The following is a 12,439-nucleotide window of genomic DNA, read 5'->3' on the forward strand; positions in this document are numbered from 1 at the left end:
GGTGCCAGGTCATGTAGCTTTACTTTAATAGTGTCATTGTCTATACGACGCGTTTCAAGTTGTTCTGCAAAGCAACTAATTCTGCTTGGCTCCATTCAATATTTCGATGGTCTTACATGTCAAAAAGTCAACATCAACTGCATCGGGTAGTGAACTAGCTTTGAATTGTCACTTATTTTTTGTTTACGTTTCACACAATTGCATGCTCTGATATAGTAGCGGAGCGATTTTTAGCCTGTGAACCGAGCAAGGTGAGAAACCAGACTGATGAGAATTACGAGCTGTCCTTTTCCCGCAATTAGATACTGTACCGGTACCGTTCACATCGCTGGAGCAGTACGGACATAGTCCAATGGAAAATGAACGTAAAATCTGCATTGTTCCGCTACCTGGGCGCTTTTGAAATACTGTGCGAACTTTGTACAATATCCCGGAATCGGGTGTATCTGCTAGTATGTTGTTTTATGATGCGAAATTGTTCAAAATACGGCTACTCAATACTCAAATATTGGCGATGGTTTGGAATAAACCATTTAACACGCAGTTTTCAAACGACGCCTCATTTCATTAGAAAGGAGGACTAAGAGACGGAGGTAGATTACTAGAGTGTAAATAATCATCGTCCATTATTTAGTAGTGGTGCGATAAATACTACTGACTGATAAATTTCGCTTGAAGTAGGTTGTAACGATAAATTCTACATTTCATCGCTTCAATCAACTTCTAAGGAAATCTATCAGTATGCTATACTTTATAAAAGTTTCTTTTATATTCTGATTACTTAAATTACTGAAAGCATTGGTGCTATATAATGTCATCGCCACTATAACGCTGCAATTATCTTCGAAACACCAATAGAAGAACTCACATTACAGTCATGTCGCACAGGATTTCTTTCTTCATCGGTACCAAAGGCAAACCACATTCTAGCTAGTTTATGAAATCCACTTTCCATTGTATTTCTAAATCGATTTTCCAATTTACATTCAATTCTACAGCATAAACAGACCCGGTTTCAGGGAGATGGATATTCATAACCGGAAAAAGAAACGAGAGCGAAAGGAAAATCAGACAGACAAACGCTTCCGAACGAAAAGTTTACTACTACTTTGTGCCACCCGTGCATCGCTGCACCACCCATAAAACTCACCCTTCATTCAGGGCGAGTAACCACTCTTGTAGGTCACCCAGAGCCGATAGGAAAAACTTTCTCAATCGTCCATCTCTTCCTCCTTCAGTATGCCAAGCCTTCGGGCAACGCTTTTCACGTTGGAGATAACTTCCTCCTGCACCAGATTGAAGCTCATCGCTAGCAGCGCAATTCCGAAAAGCAAATACAGCGAACACAATGCGATGGAAATTTCCGAGTCGTTTTTCACTCCCTGTGCCGGGACAAAATCGCCGAATCCTGCGGGATAGGAAAGATGAATAGAAAGTAAAAAAAAGTGAAAAAACACGGCAAGACTAGAAATGAAGGATTTAGTCAACGGAAAAATAATGCGCTCAGAAGGCCGTTAGTCAACTGGAACAGATTTTCGTCATCTGAATGAGGTTGCACGCAAAGCTACAGGAAAGTACACATTCGTTCAGATGGTGACAGGGCGTTGTGTCATTTTCATTGATCAAATGGCAGTCTTGCCCAAGGAGGACTGGGACAGCACGAGAGACAGTTCTTGAAAAGTTTTGTTATTTCTTAAAAAAATAATCAGTGATTTGTTTGGCTGCTGCTATTTATTTCGGTAAGCAAAGTTATTTCGTCATAATGATAAATCACATTAATTTAAAAGAGCTAACACGTAATATGAATTAATTACAGTTTTCGGAGAATTATTTCAAATCACAACTGAACTTATATCACTTCTTGTTTATTCCATTCAATCTCCCATTCTACTCGCTCTTCATTCGAAAATGGTCTCCGAAGAGTTTGGGAAGGTTTAGTAGAAAAAGCTTCAGTTATGCGTCTGTTAAAAATACACTAATTACCATTTACTCGAGTTGTCAATCTATAATCACAGCACATCAAAAATCAAAATAAAAATTAGTTGAATCTAAATAAATAAATAAATTAATTAATTAGTTAATAGATAAATAAATAAATTAATAAATAAATAAAGAAATAAATCAATAAATAAATAAAAAGATAAATAAATAAATACATAAACAAATAAATAAATAAATGGAAAAGTATGGAGACTCGGGGTTATTAAGACCGTGGGGAAAATTCAGGCCTCCTCGATTTCTCAGACCATCCTAAGATTTTCTGACTGCTGTACATATTCGTGGAAGCGCCATTCTGAAATATTAATTTTGCCAGATGAATCTCATTTTGCAGTTTTTTAACAACGTTATTCATTTTTTCGTCATCCTCAAAACAAAATTCATTGTAATGGTAAAACCGTGCAAACGTATGGGGCTAGTCGGACCTCCTATTCCATCAAACATCGTTCAGCGGCTTGCGTCGTCGCACGCAATTGCCACGCCACAGCAAGGAAAATACATGATGCGCCAATCAACAGCTGTGACTTCTCAGATTATTTTTTTTAACACAATTTATTTATTGCTTCTTAAGGAGTTTCTCCAGTTAAGATTTAATAGGTAAACATAATTACATTTAAAAAAAATTGACGGTCTGAATTGCCCTGCAGGGAGGCCGAATTACCCCTAAATTGAAAAAGGATAGAAAAACGTAGTTTTGCAAATCGTCGTCTAGCGCAGCCATGGAGTGGCGCAAATGATTTTCTTGTCACCAAAACGTAGCTGAGGTTTCATGCTAACAGCTGAAGTTTCAGTTTTAACATTTTTTACATTTCCTGAAAAATATACCAAATTGTCTATCTATATACTTGAAAAAACTAAACCTGGTGCACTATCAAAGCAGTGTGCATGTATTCTGAACGCCCACCTTACATACTTAATTGAAAGAAGAGAATTGCTTCATGTATGCTAGTCAAAATTATTTCTAAAACAAATACTCCCAACAAACATTGAATTCACCTATATATTCTCAATTGGTGGATTATGCAAGCTTCTATGGCGTAAAGGATGATCAATGCATTATTACTCCGAATTAATAACGCTTTATATGCATTATACTGGGTTTAGTGCCGAATTCGCATTAAAACCAGGGCTTCTTTCAAAACCCAAATTGGCATAATATTCTTTATACTCTTTTGACGTTAAACGAATCACAATAATAATAATAATAATAGTAATAAATCTTATACAAGGATAATATACATAACAATAATAAAAATAATAATAAGCATTATTATTACAGCCAAACATTCTCTATCATCGACTCGAGCGCGGATACAACTTTTTCCCCTACAACGCGAGTTAACATGCGACTTTCTGTCAGTTAGTTATGAGTGCCACGTGCAAGCCGCATCCTGGCCTTTTTAATCAAATTGAAAGCAAATTAAGTACATTTCCCAGCGTCGCTGCATTAACTATAATTGCGCGACACTTTTTACGACCGCAACTCATGCAGAATTAGATGCGCTCCAACTACTTACCGATGGTGGTTAGCGTGATGAAACAGAAATAGGCCGAGTCGAGGAAAGACCACTCCTCCCACTTGGAAAACATGAAGGCGCCCGCAATTATGTAGCTGACAACGAGAAAGACGCACAGCCAAATTGGCACAGGCCGCACGACGGAGGATGGGGGTAGTTCTCCGCTCCGGATGTCCCAATCGTCGTCGTACAGTGAACTATCGTCGATGACGGTCTGCAGATGACGTGCCTGTCGATGAATCGCAAATCCCATCGGTGACATTATTCGTGGCGACGGTGATGGCACTTTTGGTCACATTTGGTCGGTCAGAACGAGTTTCCAGAGAGACACATAGAAAGGAAGAAAATAATTTTCAGCCGTTTAAATCGTCCGCAAGAGACTTGAAAGAAAATTTGCGAAAACAGTTTTTAATTAAAAACGCATAATCAGTGCTGAGTTATTACTCAAGAACTTAATTTGCTCGGCTCGATTACTGAGAAATAAATTGCCATCGCGGCAGTGCTTGCTAAGTACCTACCAGTGAACGATGCACGAACAGCATCATTTTATAATCAGAAGAAAAAAAATGACAACTCACCAGGACGCTCTCGACGTCTTCCCGTTGCTGGTGGGTGCGGTTTCCGTACAGTTTGCATCTCCACTTCATTATCTTCATTGTAGTAAGGTAGTCGATCAGGCATCAAACGATCCCCATAGCGCGAATGTCGAGGCATCGATTGACTGCGTGGATTCGCTGGAGGTCGAATGTCACTACCTCTTCCTCTTGAACCACCCGCACCACGCGCTGGGCTATTGCGTTCCTGAACTTCATCCAGTGCGTATTTGTTGCAAAGAATTGGAGTCTTGCCTGGTCCACTATCTTCGTCGAATTCCATCATTTGGGGGTCTCGACGAAGCATTCGACGGTCTAGTGATTGAGCTCTCATTGCTTTGAAAAATAAAAAGTATCTTCAGAACCCCTAATTGTAACAAAAGAAAATTTTACCTGGCGACTTCTGTATATTGTTTCTATAGACGCCAGAGTAGTTTCCTTCAGAGTTTCTAAAGTTTTGAGATCCTCTCGGCTGAGCTATTTCTCTTCCCATTGATTCTGCTCGCATCTGACGTTTCATCTGCTGGGGTGTGCTGGTATATTCGTCATCGCCATACCCGTTTTGTTCTTGGTAGCCTCGCTCATTTTCCAAAGTAGCTCTATCGCGGTAACGATCCCTTCCGGTCCCATTATGGCCACTGTAACGTGGAGGGGGAGGCCCATTTGTATTTCGTTGTATCGACCGGTCTCCTTCAGGATAGTAACCGCCATCGTTATATCTAAGGAAAGAAAGATAAATTGTTGTTTAATATCTGTAGTTGTATAGGATAATTACACTCAAATTATAATTGCACGACTCTGGTGCACTATTTGCATCCGTATTATTATCGCATTACAGTAAGTATTATATATGCCTAATTTTTAAAATACAAAAATGTAGCTTTTTCAGAATGAGGACAAAGCGAAAGTTTCATTATCTGAGTTCGTTTCAACTTATCAATTAATTTTTTTTTAATGTTTCATATAACACTAGTTTACAAATTTTGTAGTAATCACGAGCTAGAGAAAGGCATTTTCTAAATTAGTTTTTCGCTGTTATACACAAAAACGTCTATTTTAGAGTAAACTTAGGATTACAAGCTGGTGGTAATAAATTTTTGGGATATCTTGAAATACGCAAAATATTACATTTTTTCAGAATCTTCATATTTTAAAAATAATCATTTTACTCGGAGTTCCTTTCCAACTATTTTTAATGCAACATGATCACATTTCCAGATTTTCCGGACAATTCTACCCCGATTTAATGTATCACACTTCCTCGAAAAAATCTGGGGTTCAGCACGACCGAACAACTGCTTTTTGAAAAATGCATGACCTATACTAATAAAAATACTTTTCCGTCATTTCAACTAAAATACACATTTATTGCTTGATAGCTTTAGTTCAAACAAACGAAATTATAGTTCAAACAAGCTAAATAAACAGTTCAATTAAACAATTGTTTGGCAAAATTTCTCCATTTGCAAAATTGTATTTAGCTCAAAAATAATTCATCATGATTTCTAAGAAAGTTCTGTAATTTTAGGTCTTTTAGTTACAGTGACAGAAATTCCAGCATAACATTTTCACAAAATGCAATTCAAATTTATTATTTTATCTTCATTGTAGTAAGGTAGTCAGAATTATATTTTGCCGAGAAGGCAGATTTTGCAAGAATTATTTTTTAAATATATGACCTTATAATTATAACGAAGTAACAAATATTGGCTTTAAAAAAATCAGTTTGACTAGCCTGCATCATTAAGGGGTTATATACAAAGATGGAACCTAAAAAATTCGAAAAAAAATATTTATTATTTTGAAAGTACAGTATCTGTGTGAAATTTCATCCAGATCAGAGCACTAGATTTTAAGTAACAGCTGTTTGTAGAGCGCTGGTTTTTCCATGAATTAAGTTAACACAAAACTTTAATCGTAATTATCTCGGAATGAAGTTTTTTGAAAAATGCCGTTGCGGTGAACGTGATATCTCAAAAACTATTCATTCGATCTTAAATTTTTTTTAGTTGATTGTATTTACATTCTCTTGTACTTGAATGGTTCCTTTTTCATCAAAAAGTTTTCGATTTTTTGCAATAAATTTTTGTTTAAAATTTTGAACAAAACAAAACTCAATTTTTTGGTGAACATGTATTTTGTGAAGAAAACATTTTTTTATTGAGAAACCGATCAGTTCAAGTACACCACAATAATTTTTTCTTCAAAAATCTTTTTAGTTTAAGGATTTCAGTTGAGGTCAGTGGAAAGCGCAACTCCTACCAACAGAAGGCAATGGATTCTTTACACTTCCTTTCGATCATGGCCATATGAGCCTGCCTAGTCCTACTTTTCCGTGTTATTCTTATAACTGATTCGCTCTATAATACCTATCTTTTAATTTCATTGCTTTCGTTTCTCTTAGTCTTAAATTTGTCGAAAACAGCCCACAAAATCAATACAATAATCGCAATATAGCACGTTTACTCTCTTCACGGATATGGTCGGACAAAGTATTCATTTAGTCGAGAAGTCGTTGACAACCGGGTTGTCAAACATCAATTGAGTTATTTGATGCGGACGAAACGTGCACATATTTTATGTGCTTGGATATATACGTGGATTAATCTATACGAAATGGAAAAACAGCGTTATATTTTACGAATACTTCAAACATTTTACATCGATTGTCATCATATTAAAAGTATGTACAGTACTACTTAGACAGTGCGAAACCATGCATATGGTATGCATTTATTTAAAAATTTATTCATTGCGTATTTAAACAATTGCTTTGAAACCTACTTTTGTTGAGTCGATAAGGTTCAACTTCGAGTTAAATTACAATATATTTCTTTCGTTTCATTAAAAAAAACTTCGATTTTCGCTTTACCATTTCAATCAATGCATACCGTTTTAAACAACAGCCGGTGCCATGTATAAATGACGTAGTACTTTAGAGAGTGGAGGGGTGTAGCAAATTTGTGACGATGTGAGAATATTGTGACAAAATGCTACGAGGGGGAAGGAGGGGTCGACATTCGCCGCCATTTGTGTACGGCCCCAATGGGTAGGGTTACGATATAGGTCGAGCTAACTAGGGCTCAACATTTTCGAAACGCACAAATTTTTATCTTTTATGCGGAGCGAGTACCTAAATAAATCAAAATGAGCAAGAGAGTGTGCCGGTGGACAAACACTTTCCAAAATTTGAGAACCGTCGATTTGCTTTTTGTTAGTTTAAAAATTCTAGTGTCGCAAAAAGCAACGCGGCACTAGATTCATCGCAACGGCATGCTCTCAACTAGTACTGAGTGCCGTAACTCTCAAGTTGTAGTGTGCAAAGCAGTATACAGCGCACTGCATAATTTAAATATATCTGTCGGCTACTGCTATCGGCTCCGCTCCGACATTCGACCAGAGAATGAGCTCTCTCGAGCAATGCTGAAAGTTATATATCCGAGGATGACGTCATCGGCAAAATCAATACAGCCAATCAGACCCATGGAAAGGAGACATCACGAGCGCTTGGCCGCTGGATGCCTAGATCTGTCATCGTCCGCACCCCCGCGGTAGCAGTGATCAAACGCAGCACTCATCGCTGCGCATTGCCAACATGCCTGATTACTACTGCTGTTCTTTACGGCCCGACATTCGACGGGAGAATGAACTCGCTCGAGGAATGATACTCTTTAAATAGTCGAGGATGACGTCATTCATAGAAGCGTAGTGTGTTGGGTGCTCAAATCTGTCGTACGAGACGCTATAGGCACGATGTTACTTGTCTGGCAACAGAGCAGCAACTGTTTCAAACAGGCACGCGGCACACTTATTTATAACTTTTCGTGTTCGTTTGAGTCACTAAGGTGTTTCCTATTGACGGCTCTGCCGGGGTTAGATTGACTGATGTATGGGAGTTTTCACGTTTACCGAGATCTATTCATTTTTGCTTGTTTTTCAATAGTGTGCTATTGAAATATAAAAACACTATAGCAATAAAACATAATTTCAGTTAATTCCGAATTGTTTGGTGATAACTAGACGGAAATCCGTTCATAAATAACAAAGTTATTAGCGTTCAAAATAGCGACGCAAAAACGTGACTTCGTTTGATTTTAGAATTTAGAATGACACCCTACCCCAGACAGTGCAGTAAGACATTTTCAATGTCAAAAACACGGTTTGGGGATAGACCAGAACTACGACAACCTTGAATTATTCTTTCAAATTTTTGCTCAAAGTCTTCCGAACTATCGCTTCGGCTCTTAACGCCGTAGTGCTTCAAGAAGATATCTGTACAATTCAAGAATAGTGCACGCTTAACGGAATGGAAGTCAACGTTAATAAATGCAAAATAATTAGTTTCGGACGCTTGCTTACTCCAGGACGTTATGAATACAGGCTAAAAGGAAGAACAATTGAAAGAGTCGGTTCAATCCGTGACTTGGGAGTGCTCTTTGATAGGAAGTTGAGCTTTTCTGACCATATCACCGCAACAACTGCTAAGGCTTTCGGAATGCTGGGCTTCTTACAGCGAAACACGGTGGACTTCGATGATTTCTACGTACTAAAAGCACTTTCCTGTGCCCTGATCGGAAGTGTTCTGAAGTATGCTTTGCAAATGTGGGCTCCATACCATACCATTCAAAGTGTCCGACTAGAACGTATACGTATGTTTAGTGCGATTCGCCCTCAGTAAACTTCCATGGAATGATCCAGTCGTATTGCCTCCTTATGCCGATAGATGTATGCTACTCGGCCTACAGACTCGCCCTATCTTCCTACAAAGAGTTTTTGTTTTCGACTTGCTGTCAGCTAATATCGACAGTTGCGATCTTTTCTCGCGCGTTAATTTGTAAGCACCTTCTCGTATTCTTCGTAATCCCACTCTGTTGTGTATCCCTAGACACCGTACTTCATATGGACAAAATAATCCACTGAAAAGATGTTGCCGCCAATTTAACGAAGCTTCTTCAGTGTATTAACATTGCCAAGCATAGAAATAATTTATACGGTGCCGCAAAATAAAAAAAAAATCGAATGTACTTTTAAAGTGGTCTGATAAAGGTTGCAGATCTCGTCAAATATAACACAAAACCACGTTTGATCAATTTAATCGCAAAAAAACATTTTTCAGGATTTTCAGCACGAAAAATATTTCTACGCGGACATTTTTCAACAGATTTTAAATTCTCTAAGTGATTTGGAAAGAAGAAGAAATAACTTTTTAACGGTATGCTATGTTATGTACTTTTGTTAAATGCGGTCTTGAGTCAACAATGTGAAAGTACCAATTATTTTTCGATTTTTTCATTAAAAATATGAAAATTGCTCTACATTTTTATTTGAAAGCGTTATTGTGAAATAGAAAATTAGGGAGAACACTTAATGCCGCATCCAACGACCTATTTATGATCAAAATCAGTTGGAAAATTGCAGAGTTATTAATTTATTCCAAATTAGAATTGTCATTTTTGAGCAAAATTGTCGTATAAAAGTGATCGTACTGAAATAACAGTAGCTTTATGTGGAGAAATCTACGAGATGGTTTAGAGCCATGACACTGATAGAAACGAATTATTACTGACTATCACCCAAAATACGCAGAGTCAAAATAACTTCTAAAACTTGAATCATGCCATATTTATTCGATAACATATGAAATGGTTTTATTTTGAGTGTTTTATTACAAGATTTAGCATACATTCACATTAATAAATATATCTAATCAATCGTGAATGTTACATAGGTTATAGCATCATTGGTGTTATCACTTCTTATTCAAAAAAGTTGTTGATCATGCACAATCCCATAAATCTCTCAATAACTACCTTAGAATAACATGGTAGATTCCGCATATGATAATGTTTTGTAAGATTGAGAGAAATCCTTTTTATTTGACACCCAATATGCCTACACTGGTCAAGTTACGGTTGAGATACCGATCAATTAAAAAAATGTAGCAAAATTTCATGGTTTGAAAGCATTTACTAAAAATGTTATATCTCAGCCCCTCGACCGAATTTTCACAACATTTGCTCGCGAAAAATTTTGCAATGAACAGTACTTTCCAAAACATGCCTTTGGTTTATTGAAATTTTTTTTTTAACATTCGTTTTGTGTGGATTTTCTTCAAAATTAACCAAAAAAATATTTTTTTCGCCCTGATTAAGAGGTTCTATAATTAATATAAGAACTTTTTGTAAAAAACTTTTAAATGGGATTTATTCTCTAAGGTCCATAGAAAAATGAAAAAATATATTAAAAATAATTGGGCTTTGAAAAAGTTGCAAAAACCGCTTCTATACGACAATTTTGCTCAAAAATTGACCATTTTTCTTAAATCGCATTTGCAGAACCTCTTGATGATTTTTTAGAAACTTGATTTGTTCTACAAAAGTGCTTAAAATATGCTTATCTTTCATTATAACGTTGAGCACCATGACTTTTCGAACATCGATTTTTTTTGGGACAGCCTAGTATACATTCAAAAGTATGCGTGTACACTATGAACTTGAAATAAGAAATAATAAAGGAAGATACAATTATAGCATCTTACAGTGCGAGACAATACCTCATTAACCCCTAAAGAGTTCATGCGACCAAGTTTCTAATTAGGAAAAAAATAATAACTCTGCCTTTTTTCAATCGATTTGGATGATAAATAGATCGTTGGATGCGTAATTGAATGCTCTCTCTAAAACTTGTTGAAGGAAAGACGCTTATTTAGGAGAATGTTGAGTAATTTTCATAATTTTCATGGAATATCGCAAAATTATGGTTGTTTTCATATTGTTGACCCAAAACCGCACAGTATCTTTGACAAAAAAAACATAACATAGCATATGGTTGAAAAAGTCATTTCTTCTTCTTTCCAGAACAATTAAAATCGGTTGAAAAATGACCGCGCAGAAATTTTTGCCGAAAGTCGCGAAAAATAGTTTTTTTTTGCCATGGCAAATATATAAAAACAATGGTAACTTACATCGAAATGGCTCTTTCGAAACTTTTACGTATATTGTTGTTTTGCGGAATATTAAAAATGTCAAGCTAACTTAGTACGTTGATTTTATGAAATTATACTGTTATCAGTCATTTTCACGTTTCATATAATTCTGGGATCCTAGGAATAGAGGTGCCCTCTAAGGTGGTATACCCTCTTACCCTATTTCAACCAAACAAAATTTTTCGTACTACATATGCAACGTATGAGGAATAACCATTTTTAGGACAATGAAATTATCCTGTTCGCCAAAAAAGTTTAAATTTTAGAGTAACAAAATAAAATCACACCAGAAAGCTGCAGTATTTTTTTTTTATTTTCTTGTTAATTTTGACGGTTAATGCATTATTTATTCGGCTGATTAGAAAGGCTTACATGAACACCAGAAAAATTACATTTCATAATCGAGGTGATATAAAACTAAATTGAGATATCATTCCCAAAAACCTATTTTAATCCACCTAGCGGTGCAATTGTGCCTTTCTCAATTATGAATCACGAGAATGTGTGCGTTGTTTATATTCATTAAAAGAGTTCGAGTTCTAAAATTTTGAAGAAAAAAAACAGCCACGGTAATATTGAACTGAAAAACCTATTTTAATCCACCTAGCGGTGCAATTGTGCCTTTCTCAATTATGAATCACGAGAATGTGTGCGTTGTTTATATTCATTAAAAGAGTTCGAGTTCTAAAATTTTGAAAAAAAAACAGCCACGGTAATATTGAACTGAAAAAAGGTGCGAAATCGGCAAAGTCCCAAAAAGTCGATTTTTATAAAAAAAAAATTTTTCGAGATAACATAAAATCTCGACGTTTCATGCATTTTAAAGATGTATGGCATCAAAAATACGAATTCGATTTCTGAAATTTCATGTGGTCCCCCCTTTGAAAAAAAATTGAGTTCCGGCTTATATGGGAATTTCATATGTGACCGGACGGTTTAGTCTATATTTCCGGAACCATATAAGCGATCCGTACGAAATTTTATAGACATCTATGGGGATATTATAGCTATCATTTGGGACTAAGTTTGTGAAAATTGGCCCAACCATTTCCGGGAAACTGATGTGAGTTCGAAAATTTTGAAAGATGGCCGCTTTTCCCGGGCACTTCCGGAACCGTCTATGGTGGTCAATGTAGTCAACGAAAGTTTGGTTGGCCGTCGGTGACCTAGAACAGCAAATTTAAGTTGTTTGAGAGACATTTTAGCGAAATTTTTACCTTTTTTGCTTTCATCGGAGTATCGGTTTGAATCACAATTTGCTATGTGATCGCACGCCACAACCTTTAACTCCGGAACCGGAAGTCGGATCGGGATGAAATTAAATAGCCATTTACGGGGACGCAATA

The 12,439-nt window shown here is 36.5% G+C and overlaps 1 protein-coding gene across 2 annotated transcripts in view; it reads right to left on the reverse strand.

Moving 5' to 3' along the window:
• Positions 1-950: 950 nt before the first annotated feature.
• The window catches only part of LOC131688028 (uncharacterized), a 338,374-nt gene continuing 326,885 nt past the window's right edge, over positions 951-12,439 (reverse strand). For both annotated transcript variants that reach the window (XM_058972155.1, XM_058972154.1), the window contains 4 exons: positions 4,502-4,827; positions 4,094-4,444; positions 3,516-3,800; positions 951-1,408 (listed from right to left, as the gene is read on the reverse strand). In XM_058972155.1, coding sequence (XP_058828138.1) covers positions 1,212-1,408; positions 3,516-3,800; positions 4,094-4,444; positions 4,502-4,827 — 1,159 coding nt within the window. In that variant the 3' untranslated portion in view covers positions 951-1,211. The remainder of the gene's footprint in view (positions 1,409-3,515; positions 3,801-4,093; positions 4,445-4,501; positions 4,828-12,439) is intronic.

Source organism: Topomyia yanbarensis, chromosome 3 (assembly GCF_030247195.1).
Source record: "Topomyia yanbarensis strain Yona2022 chromosome 3, ASM3024719v1, whole genome shotgun sequence".
Classification (NCBI taxonomy): Eukaryota; Metazoa; Arthropoda; class Insecta; order Diptera; family Culicidae; genus Topomyia; species Topomyia yanbarensis.